Here is a 22,383-nt window from a genome sequence, read left to right as displayed (position 1 = left end):
GAAGCAGGCAGCTCAGAGGCTGTATTTCAAACAGCAAGGAGGAGGTCTTCAGGCAGAGAGACACAAGGGATGACTGAGTGTGTAAATACGCACAAGGTGTTGATGTAGTGTCAAGTGTGTGCGTACAGTCATGCCTGCATCCTTCTAAGCACTGCATAAGGAAGCAATAACGTATGTAACCAGGTCCTTTATCTCATGCTCATCTTGCATCCTGATAGTTTTAATATAAACTTTTTGACATGGATTTTGGTTTTTTCTCTTGCAGTGTTAGATAGATGGGGTAAGGGTTGCAGGCCATTTCAGTCAAAGACTACCTCCTCCCCCGGGCACTGTATTTATCAGTTCAAGTCAATTCAGTGTGATTTTCACATCTTTCAGCCTTCATACTGAGCTCAAATTTCCACTAAAGCACACCCATCTGTCTCAGCACCAAAGAATAAAATGTTCACAGGAGGTTTGCTTATTACTGTGAGAACAGATCATACCCGTCTCACAAGAGGTGTTTCTATTTGGCATTACACTGGGATTTTTCGATAGTTTAATGGTTTGACATTGTACGGTAGTGAAGTTGCAGTAATTATCTAAAGTAAGTACATTTGCCAAATAGAGGCATGCAAATTTAAACATAAGATTATTAAGATTTTCTGTTTTAATTCCAGGAGTTTATCAAAAGCACTGAATTACATGTTTTTATATTTATATATATATATTTTATAATGAACAAACAAAAATAATTTTCATATAACAGTACATTTCTAATACTTGACTGCATTCATTGCAGTCAATGACTACGCAAGCCTAGAAAGAAGACCCAACCGGTCGCAGCAGATGGCCGCCCCTCCCTGAGCCTGGTTCTGCCGGAGGTTTCTTCCTGTTAAAGCAGAGTTTTTCCTTTCCACTGTCGCCAAAGTGCTTGCTCATAGGGGGTCATATGATTGTTGGGTTTTTCTCTGTATGTATTATTGTAGGTTCTACCTTACAATTTAAAGTGCCTTGAGGGGACTGTTGTTGTGATTTGGCGCTATATAAATAAAATTGAATTGAATAGAATCTATTAACATCACCAAATGCTGCATTTCCTCCCTGAAGACATTCTGTCAAGACTTTAATTGAACAGCAAAATCTGCCTCATGAGGCATCGATAGACTGAACTCCTTTATGTCTTATTCCTCACAAATACCAACGCATGACAATAATTTTAAAAAAAGAGAGTAAAAATAACTAAAACTAACTATGCTAACTAAATGCATTGCAAAACCCTACATTCACGCTCACGTGTCAGTTTGAGTAAATACAATAATCAAGAAGTCGCACGGGACACATTTAAAGTAGTCATTTTCATATATTTGTATATGTTCATATATTATACATTTAATACAGGCACAATAAGAAATCATAAAATAGAGACAAAAAGTGGCAGAAATATTGGTAAAAACATATGAGAATCATTTACACAATCTTGCTCTTTTTAAACTCTGTCTGATACAACAAATAAAGAAAAAGAGTGGAAAGTGACCATAAAAGGAGCTTTGTAGGTACAATTTGAGTGTTGTAGGGACAGCAAGAACCAGCTTGCTGATACTGAATGCAGAATCTCCCTACTCTTGTTTTTATTTTTTTAAACCAATGATACAACTAATTCAGAGGGAACACAGTGTGACACGTGATAGTACAATTTCAGGACTTTGTGTAAACTCATTTCAAATGCCTTCAAAATATTTGGCTTATTAAAGAGTCAGGTACAAAATTTATTTCTACAAACACTTAAATGAATGTTTTCCTAATCTATTCAGGAAGTTAATCTTAAAGGCATTAAGAGTCAAAACTAAAAAAAAGATGATTACATGAATCACCCTGGCCAGATATGATGAGTGAAATAAAAGAATCCTTCTATTTCTACAAGTTTTCAAGCGAGACACTTGAATCAAGTATCATCATGAGCCTAAAACACCTGTAAACCAGTCAAAATCTACAATGAACCCGGTTCCTTAGCACTGAGGACACAGTCGTATCTGAGAGGTCAGTTGGCCACGTGTTGCACAGTGTATCAAACTCCTCTCATTAAAGGTTTCAACAATTTTCAATCACAGCTTTCAGGCAACTTATCATTCATTCCTCCAAACATATCACATTCCAACACATTAACCAATTTCAGGACCATGCCAAGGATGAGGTCGACAGGGGAGGGGGGAAAAACCAGAAGAACAAAAGGCAAAATATTTAGTTAAGAAGTAAAACAGCCTCTACAGCACTATCCCTCCATTAGTAAAAGACAAGAATGAAGCACCGAGAGTCAGTTGTGGCCATTTCCCCACACATCCACATGTTCACAGCTACAAGACGCTGTACTTTTCCCCCAGCTTACTCTGGGTGAGAAGCAGGACAGGCCAGTGATGTAAGACAGAGGCAACGGCAGTGCTGTGTGACAGTATCACTAGATTACTTGGTATTAAGTAATCATGATAAGGCATTTCAATCATTAATTTGGCCTCAAGGTGCTACTTTTCACCAACATCGTCTGCTGTGTGGCGAGAATAAGAGATCGGATGAGCTTCAAAGGCTAAAAATTGATAAAAGAGTACACTGATTAAACTCAGTCCAAATGATCATTCGTTTCTGGAAGACACGTTACAAAGCGGAGACGTTTTCCCTTCGATATCCAAATAAAAGAGTAAAAAAACAAACAAAGACACAAATGGCACATTGTTGGTGCTATTCTCAATGACTGTGCTGTAGCATACAAAAAGGAACAGATAAAAGTTAGATTCAGGCACATTTCAATATTAACACAGAAGTATGTTAAAAAATAAATCAGCTCTTACAAAAGCCGCCAACTTCAATTTAGAGAAATGTCCCTTGATTCTTTTTTATATCTATCTATATATAGATAGATATATAAAACATATGACTTTTGACACAATGTTTTACAGTCAATTAAAAGGCTTAAAAAAACACAAGGCATGACTAAAAGGGGGTTTTACAAAGTAAAATGTTCAATTTTTTTTAAATAAGCACACTGACAGCGATAAGGGTGATTGTTCAAAAGGACTCTGTGGTATTCAATCACAGAGAAATGCAGCTTCAAACCCCAAACACTAACAGAAATTTTTTGCCTGTTGTTCCACAGTATAAGAGGAGGCACTGAGGTCAGATCATTATTGGTTTTGCTTCTTTTTTTTTTGCATTTTCCGAAAGCAAAATATTTTATAAAGATTAAGCCTGCGCTGCAAGTCTGCAAGTTCTGTTTAAAGACAGATTTTACCTTCATTGCACCAGTTAAAAAAAAAAAGTGAAAGTGAAGAAGCTGATTTATGAGCCGAGTCAAAGGTGGTCGAGCAGAATATTCAGCATTATTATTTACAGTTTGGACAGAGAAAGAGAGAAATTGTTTTCTTTTATATTCCTTACAGGTTCTTGGAAATTATATATAAGAGCAAAAAGAGCATCTGAAAGGTTGTTAGTGCACTTTTTTTCTGTTTTTTATGATTTCAAATACAACATAGAGCCATAAACTGTTTCTGACTATACAAAAAAGGATTTGATCGGAAAGCATTATTAGACTTATCTACACATTTCCTGAAATCTCATCTTAGTTTTCTTTTCTTTTTAACAGTGTTCAATACTCAGTGCTGTTTAGTTTTGTAGTGAGAGTCTCGCTTCCTGGGTGTGACAGGAGGTGATCCAGAGGTTCAGGGGGCCTTTGCGAGTGAGTCGGCAGGTTTTGCTCTTGGGTTTCTTGGCGACCGCGATGATGGGTCACCTCAGCAATCTGCCATATAACGCCCTGTAGACAAAAGATGTGAAATTTGAGTCATTAAATAGTGCCACCTAGTACATGTAGACCATCAAGCTTTTTACACACCTGTGGCAAATCTCTTCTTGCTGAGGGAAAGTCTGTATCCGGCCCCCTGCAGCTCCATGTCCACTCCTGACAGGGTGCTCCCCTCATTCATAAACTGCACTGCCAGAGTGGAGGGGTGCGATGGGCCATTTGACAGTTCAAACTTGGCCCTCAGGGACCCGGCACCTAGGATCAAACACAAACGAGTAGGCTCACTTACAAGGAACCGATCCAGTTCTAGTGCTTGCTGCAGGATTTTGCACAAACTTTGATGCAAAACATTTATAAACTCAAAAAAGATTTCTTACCATCGTTTTCAGACTTTTCTGAGATGTCAGTCAGCCTCCACAGACACTTACTCTGCTCTGAATTCCTAAAAATGGAATAAGGAAATAACACCCTATAACATCACGCTTTAATGATTGTAGCGTATGTATGTATATTTGTGTGTGTCTTTCTCGTCCTAGATAAGCAGACCAATCTTGATGAAACTTTGCATAAACACTGCCCAGAGCATTGAAAGTGCCATCATCTATATGGTATATACAAATATTTTATACAAATCAAACTATTGTGTATATTTGTACATTGTTTGTTTGTCGACTTTTAGTGTGTGCATGCTACCTTGATTTAGTTTGTGGACGGTCTACGTTTCTTCCACATCGTATTTTCACAGACAATGCAAATTTTTAATCTTCTAATCATCTATATTGATGATTTATCGTTAATTTTACAATAATATTTACATTATTTTGATATATTTTTCATATTACATATTTATATTCTGACAAAATATCCCATCTGACAATCCATGTAAGACTTCTGTGCCATTGCATGACAAAAGTGCCACAACGGTGGCAGTATCATAGCAACAACAGGAGGGGGGTGCAAGTCAATCAATACTGCTGGCCCATAACAATTCCATGTTGCTCTCCTGCTAACGGTGCCAAGAGGCACTACGTCTCACCATATGGAGTTAGGCAGAGACTGCATGTTGGTGACTCCTCCATCAACAGGCACTAAGATCTGTACGTTGGTGAGTGGACCGGGTGAGTCCATGGACTCTGGGTTGTAGCGGTAGTCTATCCGCAGGTCCGTTGTACTTGCTGTACATTTCCAGTATACGGCCAGGTTTAGCGGGGTGGAATGGATCCCATCAGACATCACCTGGACACATCAATAAAGAATAAGTATCAATCTTTTCACAATATTACATCTCTGTGTGTTATCCATTTGTTGGACTGCTATGATGGATGTATGATCATGCTAGTTTTTAAGGAAGTGTTTTTAAAAATGCTCTAAGTATTGGTATGCAATGTTTTATGACCACAGTAACCCACACCTGGGTGACCACCACCGACAGGTTCAGTGGATTAACACTGATCGTGTCGTGATGATGCAATGCTTTGCTGAGAAATGTTGGATTCTGAAGTCTTTTTCTTCTCTTTCAGAAAGAAAAGTCCTAGCCTGAAATACAATGATCATATCTGGTTTATTTTTTTCATGCAGTTCTTGCTGACTGACCTGGTATTTCAGGATGTCTACATTATAGTAGGAAGCTGAAGGACTCTGTTCTGAGGCTTTTCTGAGGTAGGACGTCAGTGCTTGCATGTTGAACCAGAAATCCTTGGAATCTGAGTCACTTTGAGAGGGATCACTAGAAAAAAGCAAAGCAGTCAGAAAGATGAATACACACACATACACACACACAAGTAATAATAATCACAGGCTCAATTATTCATTGCGCTTCTTGGCTTTGTGTGTAGAGCTCCAATAGCTTGGAAAAAATGACTCTGTTATATCCAACCAGCTACTAAATCATGAATTCCATTTGATTCAATTAGTCCTGCCATGTGGTCTGAGGATAACCGAGAGGAACCAGAGCGGGAAATATTCAAATAAACAGAAAAAAGATGTGGTTCTTCATTACTTTTCGGGAACAAAACACTTTTAAAATAGAAGCAACTAATTTGGTACCTTATTGAAGCTTTAATTAAAAAGCTTTGCCTGAGACTGAAGAAGTAAGATGTGGAATAAGATGTTGAACAAATAAAGTGTTGAATGAAGCACTGTCTGTGAACTTTTTTTTGTCCTTTGCCATTTAAGGCATCTTTTTGAAGAGACACAGGCTGCTGAGAACCTGGCTGTTAACGTCTGGTGGAAAATACTTCCCTGACAGCTTAATACTAGGTTCATGTCAGATTACTAATTGAATTTCCTCTCACTGACGCAGACTGCATTTCCGTGATTCTCGCTCATATCACTGAGTCCAAGGTCCTCTTTCACTCCATCACTGTCAAGTTATCGACTCAACAGCTCAGCTAAGATGGTTAATTATAAAGCAAAACAAAATCGGGTTGTACTTTAGCTTTTTCTCGATACCTCACCTGTATAACAGCTGTTGGTTGGGTAGAATCTGCTCCAGCCTGCTGGTGTTCTTCAGCTTGAAGGTGAGGATGGCTGGGGAGGGGTTGGTAGTGAACACCTTGATGATGCCCATTGGAAACGACAGTGTCATGTCTCCAGTGATCTTCACAATGCACCTGTAGAAAACCACCAATGGTTTAGCATGTTAAGCTGAAGTAGACTTTTTAATAGAGACTTTTTCCCAAAGTGCACAACAGTCCCATGTAAAACCAGTAGGACCAACATGGCTCCTAACTTTTTTCATCAAATACTACTATTGTCTTTAATATTTAATTATTTTAAGCTAACAACTTGTTTTGTAATGGTAGTTTTACTTTTAATTAAAAAGTAATTTTATTCATAATTTCAGCTAGCTAATTTACATTGTTTATCCATTAGGTTTAGCAAACTGTTTAATTTGTACACTTAGCTAACAATTTGAATGCTCACCACATTTAATTTTTGGGGGGGAATTTTTGTTTAAAAACTCCAAAAAACTAATGTACTCAATTTCATATATTAAAATTTAAGCTAGCTATTAAATGACTTAAGTCTACCAAATAAAACGACCCAATGTGGTGACCCTTTGCAACAATGGAGCAGCTTTATCCATCAAGTTTAACTAACAATATATTCTTTTTACTCATAATTTTGGCTAACTGTTGATGCCTCACACTACAGTAACAAGGCCCGCAACTTGCGACTATAAAAAAAAATATATTGGTGGCTGCACTGAATTTTTTGCTGTCAGAGACTGACTGCAAAAATCTGTCACCAAAGAAATGCGGCCGACTGCAATCACTCTCAGAAAAACTGGCAAACGTTTGCTGATAATTGCAGTCTATCGATTTAATAAATGCTTACAGACTGCCGATATGTTACATTGGAGTCAGTATGCAGTAATGACTGCAACTCAATAAAGGGACTCAACTCCATTAGTTGCCAAATAGTTAAATTCTGGCTCTATTCCTACAGAAAAGCAAAGCTGCCAAAAAGCCATGTCATTTTGCAGTGAAATTGCAAGTCAAAATGTCAATATTCATATCTGTGAAAGCATACTATTGGCTAACAATTAAAAGGTTGGCTAAATTCTTTGTGAACTATTTAAATCGTTCATTCAGATTTTCTCCACTACATCATTACATCCTCCTAAATAATTCTTCTTGGCCACTACTATTTATTGCTCATCCATTACTGTTAGTTACTATTACTGTTTTTGCTTAGTTCTTCAAATAAATCCACAAAAATGGACCGCACATCACTGCAAACAGATTATGATTTATACAACCATCACCAACACGCCATCATGACAATTATCATTTTAACTTTCTGGTACATAACATTACAGACAGCCCAAAATGAGTTATAAGCTGTGTAGAAGTCCTTGAGGAACATTCATCTTTAATACAGAATTCATCTGTTAGTCTTTTTGATTATTCTACGAGTCACCAAAAAGCTAGAAAACTGAAAAACGAGCAGCCCCCTGGTTTTGTACACCAGCCAAAGATTTTCTATTTATTTTAATCTAATAATATAAAATTTAAAGATACACCTTTGAGAACCTGGAATTAGCGAATGTATTCAATTATCTAATCATTTCTTTAATATAAAAAAAATCTACAATTGACAAATTTAGTCTAGTTGCAGGTCATTCTTTAGCACTAGTAATTCATGTTTTAAATAACCACAATAACTAAAGCTCTATCAAAGACAGGAATAGCTTGCAAACATTTTTTTGTGTAAACCATGTCACAGCTTGGTAAAAGAATATTTTTCTCTTTAATGTATATTCCTGTTGGAGATTTGTGTTTCAGAAATTCTATATACTTTGAGGCTCTAATGTAGAGCCAGTGTAGGGGTGAGAGGTGTATACTTTCAGCAGAAGTCTGGCCTCAGTTGTGGTGGTAATGGCCCACAGTAGGTCTCAACCTTGCACTCCATCTCTGCTGCATTGCTTATGAAATGTTCCATTTGCTAATCCCTGCAAAAATAAGCCTTCTGCACAGCAGCAATTTAACAGCAGTTAACCAATAAAAGGCTGTATGTTTTCTCTGCCCCAGACTATAATCTGCTCCACGGAGGTTATCCACTCTGAAAGAATGGTGTCAGACTAACGCAAAACATTCCACACATGCAGAGCCAACGGGAGATAACACTCAGCAAAACGCAAATCCAAAGGCTCATGGAGTGTGTACTGCACATTTGGCTAGGTACAACCGCGTATACCACTGTGTACTGTATAACTCACAGCACCAACTTGAACATGTTATTGTTCAACTTCAAATAAAAACAATGTCTGTATGACCGCAGGTCCAAGTCCGGGTCTTGGAGCAGCAGGAGGTCATGTGAGACTCACTTAGTGGGATCAGCTCCTTTGAAGTAAGCATTAACCGATTCTGTGAAGGCCACAGCAATGGGCAAAGCATCTTGGGATGCCAGGGTCACAGGGCTGGGACCCCGAGACGTCCCTGAGAACGAGAAAGGCACAGAGTTAGAGGTCTGTTGACTCAGCTGCAGATCAGACTTACACAAGAGTCCCAAAGCTCACATCAGAATTAGGAATTTTTGATCATGCAAAGGTGCACTATAAAATTATTGCATTTCATGAGGTCAGCCATCATACACTGCAAATCAGTATATTTAGTTATTTTTCAATAAGAGGATGGGAGATTGTTTAGATGCTTGTGCTGCTTAAGTTAAAATACTATAAGTAATAAGTACTATTAGGCAGTCAGGACAATCTTAGACAGCAGTCAAGTTATTCCTCCCTATATCACTTTAACAAACAAATATTTATCAGGTTAGGAGCTGATCCTGACAAATGTGAGAATCAGGTTTAAAATGTCAAAAACAAAACTCACAAACAAGACAGAGAACTGCAAGCACGGCAAAGCAAGAGATTGGACTGTCCATCCATCCGGCCCATTCAGCAGACTGGTGTTAGTTTTAGCTAAGAGCCTGCTAATATGAACTTCAACCATACCTGCTGGAGTTTCACACCGCTTCTCAAAGGTAGGCAGCTTCGCTATGAACATATCATCCTCTTTATGCCGAATTAAAGGCATAAAAGAGGGAAAAGAGGAGATACACAAAACCCAGAGAGAAGAAATGTGAGGAAATGATGCAAAGCACACTTCCTATATATGTGATGATGGCAGGTGAGCCCTGAGCTGATCAGTCTGATATAACTGCATATAAAGATGATAAAAGTCAGTGCAATGCATGTAGAGTAAACCCACAGTGGTAGGAGGCAGGAAAAGAAAGGAAGACTCACTTTGGTTTAGTGGAAAGAAAGGAGAGAGGGAGAGCAACTCTGGCTCTGGGGAGGAGAGGGGGAGAGCAAAGGTGTGCTCAGCTCCTGTAAGGAGAGGAGTGAATGAAGGAAAGCGAGGGCGGGGGTGGGGGGATGACAGTGTACACTGTACTGCAAAGACAAAAGAATGTGACAGACTGGTGAGGAGCTGAAGAAAAGGAGGATAAAAGAAAAATTATTACAAGAAAGAGCCTTTAAATACGTGTATACTGAGGGAGCGTTCCTACCGACAGTGGGGGTGTTGCCAGCACTGAGTGAGGCGTTGGAGGACAAAGAGGAAGAGCTCTCTGCCCGGGCGAGGGGTGCAGTCGGAGTAGGGCTAGATGCTTTAGGTGGACTGAATGGCCGTACCTGCGTTAAAGGGATTCAGATAGATGCCTTTTAGAATATATGGATATAATTTGAACAGCAATAAATGTATGCAACACATATGTTTCCATTACAATTTCATTGATTCCTGTGAGTTTTCCAGCCGGGAGTTTGGGCCTGGAGGAGGGTCGTGGAGGAGGTACTAAGGCTCCAGGTGCCAGAGGGGTTGTAGGTCGGTTTGGTACTGGCACTAAACACAGAAACACATATTTGTTCTGGTCAGTGCTACTTAAACTGCTGAAAACTGGGTATGAAAAAGCATCTTTATATGGCGTGAAATTCATACAGTTAGATACAGCAAACTCATGCAGCATGACCTCTTTTTTTTTAAACACACAAGTGCAAAAAAATTAAAATTAAATACCAAAAACAACAGAAAACAAGTAAAAGACATTCCAAAATAAATGGCACAAAAATAAACCCAAAGACAAACAAGCAAACGGAGTCATGAGTTACACAAAATAACAGAAAACATTTGCAAATAACATGTAACCTCCACGCTTAATCATAAAATAAATGCACCAAAAATAAGAACTTACATTTAAATAAAAAGAAAATATCAAAATAATCCAGCAAACCTCAGGCAAAAGGCAGCAGTTTCTAGCAGCAGTTACCATTGAATATTTTGCTTGTTGGAGCTGCAGCCCTATCTGTAATCCCAGAGAAGACATCAGTGAAAGAGAGGCTGCTGTCATCTCGGTTGCTCGCTGCTTTGTAGAAGGCATCAGCAGACTCATCGGACAGGAAGTGACCTGACCTACTGGAACCTGACTGTGGTTTTTGAAGCTCCTTCACAGATGACCCAGAGCCCTGACAGCGAGGTGGAGGTGGAGCAAAATTATCACTGAAGGCAATCCACTGGCTCTGGGCCCAGGAAACAGAGGAGAAGGTGTCTGCGCTCTTTGGAGGGCTGGGTGTGTCTGAGTTTTTGATGGGGTCGACTGGCTCAGTTGGCCGGGTGATGGGGGCGCTCTGGGCCCTCGCCGGTACGGGCTTAAGTGCTTGAAAAGGGTTTTCTGGTGAATCCCAGGGAGAGGACGTAGATGACGAGAAAGAGTAAACATCTTTGGACTGCTGGCTCTCTGCCAAGGGAGGGTAGCGCTCCCGTTGTGGCACTGTCTCAGCTGAAGGGGGCAACGTGATTGACAGCGGGAGGGTAAACATGACAAATGCAAAGTGGTTGGGTTTAGACAGACAGACAGCAGATATACAGTACTCTAATGCACAGTTAACAGTAATAAACTGCCTCAAATTGAAATATTTTAACAAAAATCAAATATAAAATGTTACAGTTAACAGGTATTTGTATTATTTTTCTTATAGTTAGAAACAATGTGAGAATAGGACACACACACACAAAACATACCAGCATGATTTAGTATGTGTTCAAAGTAGCATCAAGTCAATCAGCTGAGAATGGGGACATTATCTATGCATTGCGATCTGAACAATAACTTGAAATTGAGCAAATTTTAAAAGTTTTGTTTTAACTGTTTTTTCTGTCGACTGACTAATCAGACACACTGAGCATATCATTAGTTCACGTTGGACATTAAGTCAGGCTTAGCTGATCACAATCCCAGCCCACATCAGCTGATGGCTCAGCTGATACCAATCAGCATCCAACTGGCAAATCTCATTACGACACTCTGTATAAGCTGCTTTACCATGATGCACACTCCGAGCTGCTTTGCAACCCACCCTGACCCCAGCTCCTCCTTTCATGCTGTGTCTGACTTCATCACTGTCAAGATCTGATGTCATTGTCTCCTTTTCTGTGCTGTACTGTGGCCTTGCTGCTCTCTTCACCTCCAACTTCAGATGTAAGTGCCTGGATGTGTGGGGAGGTCTCAGGACAGAATCAAACCACCAAATAAATTACTGCTGGTGGAAATAAGTAGGTTGTTTTGACTATAGAGGCCCTGACTGAACATTTGGCTGTTTTGTGATGCAATCTTGTTCCTGAAATAAATCTTTCTAAAACTTTGCATCATGTTAATGAGACCACATGGGCACTGGGGAAGAAATATAGGAACAATGTCATTGTACCTGTATATGATTGTTTAACCATACAGCAAAGAATACGGAGAGACTTATTTTGTGTAACGGCTCAGACACCCAGGAGTAAGACGAAAAACAACAACTTTCTTGCAACAAGCAAAAATTGGGGGTTGCACAGCAATTTCATTGAGGTTTTTGTTGCTGTTGCCTGTCTCATTGGAATGGGGGACTCAGCTTAACTGGCTGACAATTATGTGTTTTCTGGTTACCTTCTTATATAAAAGTAAGGTTGCCAAGCTCCTGTGTCATCTTGCCATAAATTTTGGTCATGCCACAGCCTCCTATCACTGTTTTCCATAGTGTGACTGTAGCACAACGACCTTTTATGCCTGCTGTGTGGTCCCTGGCGAGTTGCACCATACAACAGTCAAGTTAACATTAAATAATGTTACATTGGCTGTCACAAGCTACCATTTCAGCTGGTTGCACAACTCTCGATTTTTCTAACCTGGCGTGATGTGCTGCTGCCGACAAAGTGGTGGGTATACCAAGACTTTAATGATCCAAAATGAAAAACTCATTTTAAAGTGTAACCAATTTAAATTTATGCTGTCTCTAGATTCAATGATCTTTTGACACATAACGTATTAACTTGTGAAAGTTAATGCATATCTTTTCTTCTCCTCAAAAGAGGTGATTCATCTGCTTTCACAAGTTAATACATGACTTTTTGTTGACATGAAAAGCATCTACAATTGTTATTAAGAATTACATCTATTTACAGTTGCTTAAAATTTTAGTAAATTTCAATTACTAGAAGACAATCTACTGGCTATTGTTACATTCACTTCAGTGTAGCGCTAAAAGGACTGTGAATATTCACTATAGCTATCAAAGAGTTTTAGTTACACAGAAACTCTGTGTATCCACAGTCTGTAGCCTAGCCTGTTGTCGCATTCTTACAGAAATACCAGGCATATTTGAAACTAAAACATATCCTCTTATTAGCAATAAATGTGCCAGGTGGTGACCCTGATTTTAGATAAGCTTATGGAAGCACATCCTGATTATTATAGGCAGCAGGAGTCACATGTGAAGTAGAATGCACTCCAAGGTTTAGTTAAGATGAAATGAAAAAAACTTATATAAACATATATGCCATGCAAAAAGACAAAAAAAAAGTGGTTGATGTCTGGTGCTGTTTGAAAAAAGAAAAAAAAATAATTTCAGCTTCTCTCTGATGAACAGGGCAAACAAACTTTACCTGATGTCTCTGGCAGAAAGACATCTGAGTCTGAGTCATTCACCAGAAAAGGTGGAGATGGAGGGATTGAAAAGAAGATAGAGGCAAGGTCTGACAAGAACAGGTGAAAATAATCAAGCCAACAATAAAGCAAGTCATTTAAAATAAAAATGTAAAGATGAAAAACAATATAATAAAACAATAAAAGGAGAAAGTAAATGGACAAAAAATAAAAACACACAATAAAATCCATGACCACAAAATAAACAGACACGTGCCATATATATTTACATTAAAAAATAAAATAAAACCCTTTAAACACTTTTACTAAACACCTTTAAACTCAGATTACACTTGTTTAATGTGTCATGTGTGCATATGGGGTTGGTAATACCACTGCAGTGTACACACAGAGATTTAACATGCTGAAAGCTGGGACTTAATTCCCGTCAGCGTATCCTAATCAGGGCACTTTTTGATGCTATTTTGACTTTAAAGCCGAGACCTTTGACAGTAACAAGATTCTGTTTGACAACATACGTGCCAGCGAGCTTTATATCTGACCCTCTGACCCCAACTAGGTGCCAATTAACTGTGGATTATGCTTAACCTAGGCAATGGGTCAACGACAATGTCACTCTCTTTAAACATTGGTGTTGCACATGTAAATCCATGAGAAACAAGCTAAATGTTGGTGAATGTGGTGATGTTAAATGCACTCAAATTTCTTGCGGAAGGGTGGAGTGACTGCTTGATTTGTAGAAAATGGTGAAAAATTACACCGGGAAAATGCAAAGTGGGGAAAAAAGCCTACAAACTCTAATAATTTGGTAATTTTAGGCTTCTGTTTCTGGACTAAACTAAAGGAGAGGCTTCGAATTAAGTAGCTCGGAAGAAAAAACAGAGTGACAAGTTAATGAGTAAAAACCTGAACTGTTGTAGCATAGCTGCTTGTTGAAGTTAGACTACTCAGATTTTCATGTAACCAGAGGTAATATTTGAAAAGCATTCTCAGTCTGCAGCAGGCCCTGGGTTAATTGCATGCAGAAGTTTTACTAAGAGGACTGGCATTTCTCTAATTGAAATAACAGTCAACTGCAACTTTTTTACCTTCGTTATAAAATTATAATATGTTTTATCTTTTATTATGGAAATAAGGCAGTGATAGTCATATGAAGCCAGACCCCACCCCACACGGTGCCCGCTGGACAGCCAACCACTGGAACAACTGTTCCATCACTACTCATTTGCCACTCACTATTACCCAGTTTCTGTAATTTAATATTTGCAGGAAGTGATAAGCTTTAATTATATGCTTCTGCTGTAACAAATCCTTTCAAACACAAGCTGTCTGTGGGTTACCTGCCGATGATGACACAGCGGAGGAAGATCCGATGGCCTGAGCTGGACTTAAAGGATCCAGAGACAGAAGGTCGTTGTTAGTCAGCCTGCCGTAGTTACGAGAGAAAGAGAAAGTCAAATAAACGGACGTCACCTTTCTAATATAAAGCAGCACATTTGGATTCAGAGTAAAACAAGAAGCACTCAGAGAGCGCGAAACCTCCACCAATGCAGCTCACTCTCTGGGCAGTGTTTACTTTTAAGGGAATAGTATTTTATTTTGGATATGTTCATTTTGTTTTCTTTGTTCTTTTGTAGTGCGGTAAAAATCAGATAAGAGCAGCATGACAGATTTTAAATAGGTCTATATAGCATTATTTATCACTTTGATCTTCAGATCACAATCTACTGACCTTGAAGGAGAGGTTAGAGGTCAACTGTGACATGATAGTTTAAATCTTTGCATGGTACTTTCTATATGCTGCCAATACACACTACACTTGTAAGAAGCATAGTTTCTTTTTGTCAAGTTGACCTTTTGGTGTATGTAAGCCAACTTTCAGTGGATGGTTAACATCACTCCACTCTACACTGTTAGAAAGTTTTACAATAGTTCCTTTAACACTTTTCGACCTATTGTGTTTACAGACAGAATGACACAGACATAAATGCTACCAAAAACATAACCTCCTTGGCAGAGGTAATAATAATAATAATAATAATAACTGAAATGTTCACAGATGGCGCAAACATAAAGAAAAATATGATCATTGTTTTACTCCAGTACTCACTCGAATGATGTTGGCACTCTGGGTTTTCCTAGCTCATCACCTGAAGCAAGAGAAAAACAAACAGAAAAGTCAGGCCTGCAGTTCTTAACAAAGTGGTGACAGCAAATACACAGTCACAGCAAGTTACTCAAAATCAAATTTAAAAAAAGATATTTGATAATTAAACCTTAAACCAGATTTTTTCCCCATAAAAAAAAAAAATTAAACCACCACCTACAGTACCACTGAAAAAATATATATTTGCAGTAAGGTTAGATAGAGGTGTTTAATTTTCTTATTTCTGCTTTGTAAAATGTTTTTTTGAACTTTCATCCAAATACTGCAAAAGAGTTAACACAGGAGGTTATGCTGTATGTTCAATATGGTGGTACCACTTTAAAACAAGGGATGAAGCGACTAATCAGGAAATGCTCTGTTCTTTTGTTCCCCTGCTTTAAAGCGCTACCTTACATTGAAAAGATCCATATAAGCGACCTGAAGCAGCACTTCAAGCACTTGAAGTAAAAAGGTACTACTGAGAGGACCCAGATTTAAAACCACACGTGTATGTAAGTCAGGGGTGGGCAATCTCAGTCCACGAGGGCCGGTGTCCCTGCAGGTTTTAGATGTGTCCTCGAACCAACACAGCTGATTTAAATGGCTAAATTGGCTCCTCAACATGTCCTGAAGTTCTCCAGAGGCCTGGTAACGAACTAATCGTGTGATTCAGGTGTGTTGACCCAAGGTGAGATCTAAAACCTGCAGGGACACCGGCCCTCGTGGACTGAGATTGCCCACCCCTGATGTAAGTCCTTCAAATTTAGAAACTGAAAGTTTTCAGTGAGTCAGTGATGTTAGCTGGGGGGTCAGCTGGCTTCAGAAGCTGTATGAAAGGCTCCCAGGAAGGGACAGCGATGAGGGCTGTGGAAGACATTTTAAAAGTGGAGGGGAAGGAAGGGTTGTAGGCCAACTACTGTAGTGAAAAAATACTCACCGAAACCCTTAGTCTTAGACCTTACTGTAGACACTCCTGTGATCCCTGAGCGCATGTAAAGTATACATCTATCAATGCTACTAATTTTTGCAAATTGATGTAAATGCTATCAGTGTGTGGGTTGCAGAAAGCGAATGGGATTATCATTAAGTCTCATACAAACACTGAATATAAAAACAAAGTAATAAAAAGAAAAACAAGATAAAAAGAAGATTAAAAAAAACTTTCTGGGTGAATAATCAGTGCTTTTACGCTTCTTTTATCAAAGACCTCGTGGAGTAAAACAAACACGTTTTCATAAGCTCTTGGGGACATACACAAATTCAGCAAAACTCCCACAACTGTGCCAGCTTGCAGAAGGGAAAAGATCATTTCTGACATGTCCAAACATAAACAGTTAATTAAGCAATTAATCTTATTTGTACCATTGGAGGGAAATATCCCCCGAGCTCAGATTTATAGAAGGGAACAGTTATTTACTTTTTCTCGGGATGTGTTGGTTTTGGCTAGATTTCTGGATTTTCCCTCTTAAAGACAACCCCTTTAAAAACAACCCGGGCCAGGAAAAACGTGGTCGAGGAGTTGTGCAGTCGAGCCCCCCTCCACTTCATCCTTCACAGTCATGTAGCAACACAGATAAAGAAAAGGTCAGGAAGAAAAAAAATACTCACTGGACTGGTTCCTCCGCATCTGTCCCTGAAAGCAAAAACAGACAATGATTAATCAAAGATGCATATATCCCAAAGCCAATTACTAACCGATACATGTCAGAACTTTGTTTACTTGTTAACAAAAGGACAAAAAGGACAAGAAAGAGGTGTTCGCGCTCTTCAAACTGGACTTCACGAAGGGAGAATTGATCTACAAAGTGCAATGCGGTGCTGAATGGATCCCTAACTTTCTCTGGGGATTAAAAAAAAAAAGCAAATACCTATTAAAATATGTGTTAACACTGGTCAAAATTGTATTATTAATTATTCCCACTGGCAAAGGGAATTTTTTCCACTTAGAGTTCAAGACAGTAAATCACAGGACTACTCTCGACTCACACATACCAGACATTAAACCTAGGGTGAAAAATTCAGCAGCGCAAAACCGTGTACGTAATCCCATATAACGATCAGTCAGAGACAGCACAGAGCGTGCCTCAAACTCTTCACCAGCTTCCTTTACAGATTCTTTTTTTTTTCTCCTTTTCCTGCGACATAAATCTTCCCGGGTCCAACTGCGTTAACACAACCTATGTGAGATGCACTCTTCAGGTCCAACACTTTCGGCGAAGAATTTATTTCTTACAAGAATAAAGGTCAGGTTGGAGACGGGGGAGACAAAAAAAGGAAACAAAATGGGTTTAAGGAACATAGCAAAAGCATTTAACCACCGTTGAGCTGTGAGGCCAGGGTTTAGTCCCACAGGCGCTAAGCGGCAAATGGGTTCAATTATGGCTATTGCTGGCCACACACACACACACACACGCACACGACTTCCATTGCTATTTCAATAAAGGGAACACCGTGGAGGGGAAACGAAACAGGAGGAGAAATGAAAAAAAAGAAAAAGACAGAAAAATGAGCACTGATGGGGGAAAAAATCTATCAATAATTCACACCAGATGATGCAATGTTTGTCATCATCTTGGATGGAGTATATGTTTTCAGCTTTGTGTAAATATAAAATAGGCAGAGGGAGCAGAAAATAAACAAAAGGAGGGCATATACAATCTAAAGACTTTGCTGGTATTTCAATTCAAATCAGTAGTGACAGAGACGAGAACGTAATGGTGGGTTTAACTACAAATCGGTGACAGACAAGGTTTAAGGTTAAAACTCCCAATCAAAATTATTTATTTTTTTGCACTTAATAGAAAAAACATCTCTGTAAGCTTGAAAGTTATCTTTATAATTAATGTTGGTGGGGGGAAAAAAAAAGGAAACATTTGTCAAAACTACGTAACGAACTCCATAAAGTATTCATAAATAACCACAACAGAGTCCTGTCTAGAATAAATGGCTTCAATAAAACCCAAAGAGTAAAACCAAAGAAAGAAACGAGAGGGGGAAAAACAGAGTGAGGTACAACGCAAATGGCGAGGAGGAAAAGCAATGAGAGCTGAGGCTGAGAGAGACAGAGAGAGACGGCCAAAGTCGGGAAAGAGGATGCCGTGACAATCGGTTAATGGTGCAGCCAGGGAGCGAGGCGGGTGAAACCCACTAGACCCCCTTAGCAACACTGAGCGTGCCCCTCTCGGCCGCTCCACAACACCATTAACAACAACAGCTCAGTGCACACAGGCTGCACGTTTGCACACAAGCCGTAGTGGTTTTAAAGTTTAACGACAGTGGCTATTTTCATGGAGCGCCAGAGAGTGATTCAGAGACTGAGAGATGATGAGGGACAAGGAGTTGAATGGAGAGCTCCATGACTGAGGTCACAGATCGTGTGTGTGTGGAGACTGCAGAGCATTGCTGTAAAACATTCCCTAAAGAGCTGAGAGTGTGTGTGTGTGTGTGCGCGCGAGAGTAAAAACCAGCAACATCACACACGTAACTCAAAAATTGTTTCTGAGTCTTAATATTTGGAAAAAGCAGATGAAAGAATAAGTGATCCTAATGTTGCTTGATACTAAATTCTAAGAAAAAAAGAAAAAATTGCACAAACATGAACCTCAATGAATAAGAAACCAATATAGCATGTAAAATAAACATAAAGCTTTTCAATGTAAAAAATAATAGCTTCAAGAAAGAGTAACCAATGGGAAACACCTTTGATAAATGGCAGTTTAATCTGCCCTACGAGAGGACGTTTTTACATTCTCGTGATGCCCTCTAGTGTTACACAAGCAGAGTAGCCTCCTTCTGCAGCAGGGCAAGGTAGCAACAAGTTTATCATTGAGGATTTTACTATTTGGTGTGTTATCAGAGTGTCACGAGCCGTACCGAGGTTGAAGGCGACAGGATGATGTTTCCAATGGAGGCCTTGAGCTCATCAATGTTGGCTTGGTTCTGATGAACGCCGTTGTTTGGCTGAACGGGCTTGATCTGCACGTGGAACTTCCTGGGTTCGTCTTCGTCCTCCGAGTCGCTGGACGAGTAGAAGGAATTCTCTTTGGCATGTGAGCAGAGAAGTTAAGGAGGATAATGGCAACAACCTCAGATCAGAAACATGGGCATAAATCTGAGTTTCATTTAGCCTTGTTTAAAAAAAAAACCAACAACTCCAACGTGTCTAACAAGCGAGACTGTACCTACGAGAATGACTGGCGCTGAGACAAACAAAAAAGGATATCGTTTTCATTTACTTGTGGTCTGATGCAGAAACCCTCTTCATCAACTTGAGGAACATTCTGCAAAAACACAAGCAGGATACGATTTTTCTTTCTTTCACAATTTATTTTGAGTTAACACAAAGTTAATTTTACAGGATGAAATCCTTTGTTAACACACCTTTTCTTTATGCTGCTCATTTCAAACTAGATAAAAATAACTTTATTTTTATTTATTTATAGTAATTCATTGTCAATTTGTTCAGAAAATTGCTAAAACTTCATGTTAACTTGTAAATTATACATTTTAAAAAGAAGGTTGATTAATACCTAACTTCAAAAGGCAAAAAATTCAGATTAAGTCTAAAATTGTGTTTTTGCTTAGATATAAATTTGTTGTAAATGAATGGGTACAATCATTTAATGTGTTTGTTCAGGCTTTAAATAATAAAAAATATACTACAAATGAAAATCGGTACACATATTTATAGATACATAAAACAACCTAAAACAAATAAAGACCGGGTTAAAGGGGTGATATTATGGTGATTTTTCACTATCTCATCCTACACAACCAAATTTGAGAGCACTGTAAATTTAGCGGAATCACACAACACCTTATACCATTAGGGACAAGTTTTATAGGATATTAAGATTTTTAATGAAATGCATTATCTATGTCGGTATGAATATTTGCTGCGCATGTGTTAGAAAGAGACACTATGTGTAAGAGTGAGGTTAATAGCTTGCTTACAGCATTCTGGATGTCTGCAAAGTATCCAGGCGGAGCACCATTGGCGGTGTTCTACAAGCACAGAGAGGGATAAATACATGAATACGTGAACAAGCACATCCACAAAAAAACGAAACGAACGGGAACAGAGAGATGGAGAAAGTGACCGGAAAATCATTAAAACAGAACATGGCGATAAACGAACGAAGATGTTTTCCACCTCCTGCTGTCTGAAATCAAGATAACACAACAGGGTGAAACTCAAAGATTATAGTCACGGTCTGCGTTGGTGAAAGTTATACTCACAGCAGCCTCGACTTCTGTCGACTCCCTGGAAGACACAAATGGTCACGTGATCATGACTAAGAAGTGAAGATGAGTGAAGATGCATAAATTGTGCTGTGGACTGGAAATACGAGTCTCTACTCACGTAGAGTCTGTGTCCTTGTCTTTCCTCCGACCTGGGATTAATAGTTTTCTTCTTCTGGGTTTGGCTCCTTAATATATATTAAAAAAATGAAGAGCTTTAACCACAGATTTTTTTTTAAAAAGCATCAGTTTTCAGACATATTTAATATTTGTGTCCCTCAAATGTGTTTCTTCTTTTACAAAAAGGCTTACCTTCAGCAGCAATAGCTACATTGCACTCCTCAAACTCAATGGGTCCTAATGAGACCAAAAAAAAAAATCATTTAGGTTCATTTGACATACAAAGGGTCAATGACCCACTGCTGTGAACGTTGTGAATGTGAATCACGCAATGATCACACACACACAGACACACACACACACACACACACACACACACACACACACACGCAGTCTGGCGTGCAATGCAGCGAGTGTATACAAACAAAGCTAGGCTGCTCCCAGAGGGGAGACCGGGTCAATAGCAGAGTCAACTGTGTGTCTGGTGGCCCTTACAGAGATGGCACAATCCCTCCTGGTTGACACGAAGCCCCACTCTACACCGTCACATAATCTTCCTCACAGAGAGACGCTTCTAAGCACAAAACCTCACCGCAACCATGAACCAATTCCAAATCCTTACAGGAGCTTGGGTATTTTCAGCAAGCGGCAGGTATGAAGGCTAAACTGCGGTGAAACTAAACCCGGCCGCACGACACACGCACAGTTACTAAACCCTACTACAAAAAAGACAAGCAAGTGCAAGATTACATGCGCTGAAGTCTTTAAAGACACTCAGACAAATCTGCTCTTGAGCTTTAAGTAACGCCCTTTTCTCCTTCACTCCCACATGTAGAAAACGGTGAGAGAAAGAACAAACCATAAACAAACAAACATGATCGACTGAAATCGCTGCAACATCCTTGGCTAACAGGGAAATCCTTAAATCGGTTCCAGCAATTGATCAGTGCATCATTTGGAGTGAAACCAGCCATGAATTTATATGGACAAAAACAACAGCAACAAAAAACCAAATAGTTTTTGGCTATTTGGACACATCATTTAAATGATGAGAAAACAAAAAACAACAACGTTTACGCCTAATTTACTCCTCGTCAATTATGCATATTTGCCTCTAAGGCCCTGCACTTTGATTGTCACGCCGAGTAGGCACTCACACACACACAAATGAGAAGTAAGGCATGCAATGCGTGTACGTGTCAATCAGCCAAATCCACTAGATCAGGCGGTGCGTGCCTCTGTATCCGTGTGTAGTTACAATCCATTTAAAAGACTCACGCCTTCTTAGGTACACAATTAAACAAACAGTGGTTAATTAATGATTTTAAATGGCAATGTGACTGTGACTATGACTATTAGCTCTTAAAATGTGTGACATGAAAGAAATGGGTGATATACTGCACATACCTAGAAAGCTTAAGAGTGTACACAAGATTAACAGGAGGCACAGAAAGATATAGAAAGAAAGAAAGATGGGGCAGGACCCTCCGGCGAAATCTGCAATGCACTAACAGGACTTGACCTGAAAACAACAAAGCTAATGATATTTTAACTCAAAATATACACAGCAGCAGTCCAATGCAGTCCCCTGCCCCCCACCACCACCAAGAAGAGGCCAGTCGCGAGCAGAATTGACGCATTGTTCTGAGTGTGCGATGCCGACTGAAGCGCAGGGAAGCGG

General features: G+C 39.3%; 1 protein-coding gene across 6 annotated transcripts in view; it reads right to left on the bottom strand.

The window, feature by feature from the left end:
* Positions 1-1,322: 1,322 nt before the first annotated feature.
* The window catches only part of fcho2 (FCH and mu domain containing endocytic adaptor 2), a 46,510-nt gene continuing 25,449 nt past the window's right edge, over positions 1,323-22,383 (bottom strand). Inside the window, exons 9-30 of one of the 6 annotated variants that reach the window (XM_063478133.1) lie at positions 20,895-20,939; positions 20,704-20,770; positions 20,580-20,604; positions 20,295-20,345; positions 19,564-19,621; positions 19,215-19,390; positions 16,950-16,974; positions 16,279-16,323; positions 15,306-15,345; positions 14,536-14,621; positions 13,195-13,284; positions 10,544-11,053; positions 10,004-10,119; positions 9,788-9,911; positions 9,231-9,290; positions 8,604-8,715; positions 6,229-6,384; positions 5,366-5,498; positions 4,809-5,008; positions 4,150-4,214; positions 3,863-4,027; positions 1,323-3,784 (exon numbers count right to left, since the gene is read on the bottom strand). In XM_063478133.1, coding sequence (XP_063334203.1) covers positions 3,762-3,784; positions 3,863-4,027; positions 4,150-4,214; positions 4,809-5,008; positions 5,366-5,498; positions 6,229-6,384; positions 8,604-8,715; positions 9,231-9,290; positions 9,788-9,911; positions 10,004-10,119; positions 10,544-11,053; positions 13,195-13,284; positions 14,536-14,621; positions 15,306-15,345; positions 16,279-16,323; positions 16,950-16,974; positions 19,215-19,390; positions 19,564-19,621; positions 20,295-20,345; positions 20,580-20,604; positions 20,704-20,770; positions 20,895-20,939 — 2,372 coding nt within the window. In that variant the 3' untranslated portion in view covers positions 1,323-3,761. The remainder of the gene's footprint in view (positions 3,785-3,862; positions 4,028-4,149; positions 4,215-4,808; positions 5,009-5,365; positions 5,499-6,228; positions 6,385-8,603; positions 8,716-9,230; positions 9,291-9,787; positions 9,912-10,003; positions 10,120-10,543; positions 11,054-13,194; positions 13,285-14,535; positions 14,622-15,305; positions 15,346-16,278; positions 16,324-16,949; positions 16,975-19,214; positions 19,391-19,563; positions 19,622-20,294; positions 20,346-20,579; positions 20,605-20,703; positions 20,771-20,894; positions 20,940-22,383) is intronic. The other 5 variants (XM_063478136.1, XM_063478137.1, XM_063478134.1 and 2 more) reach the window with 5 other exon arrangements.

The sequence above is a fragment of the Pelmatolapia mariae genome, linkage group LG7, assembly GCF_036321145.2.
Source record: "Pelmatolapia mariae isolate MD_Pm_ZW linkage group LG7, Pm_UMD_F_2, whole genome shotgun sequence".
In the NCBI taxonomy this organism is placed as follows: Eukaryota; Metazoa; Chordata; class Actinopteri; order Cichliformes; family Cichlidae; genus Pelmatolapia; species Pelmatolapia mariae.
The sequence above is the reverse complement of the archived record's forward strand: the minus strand, read 5'-3'. Positions and strand labels throughout refer to the sequence as shown.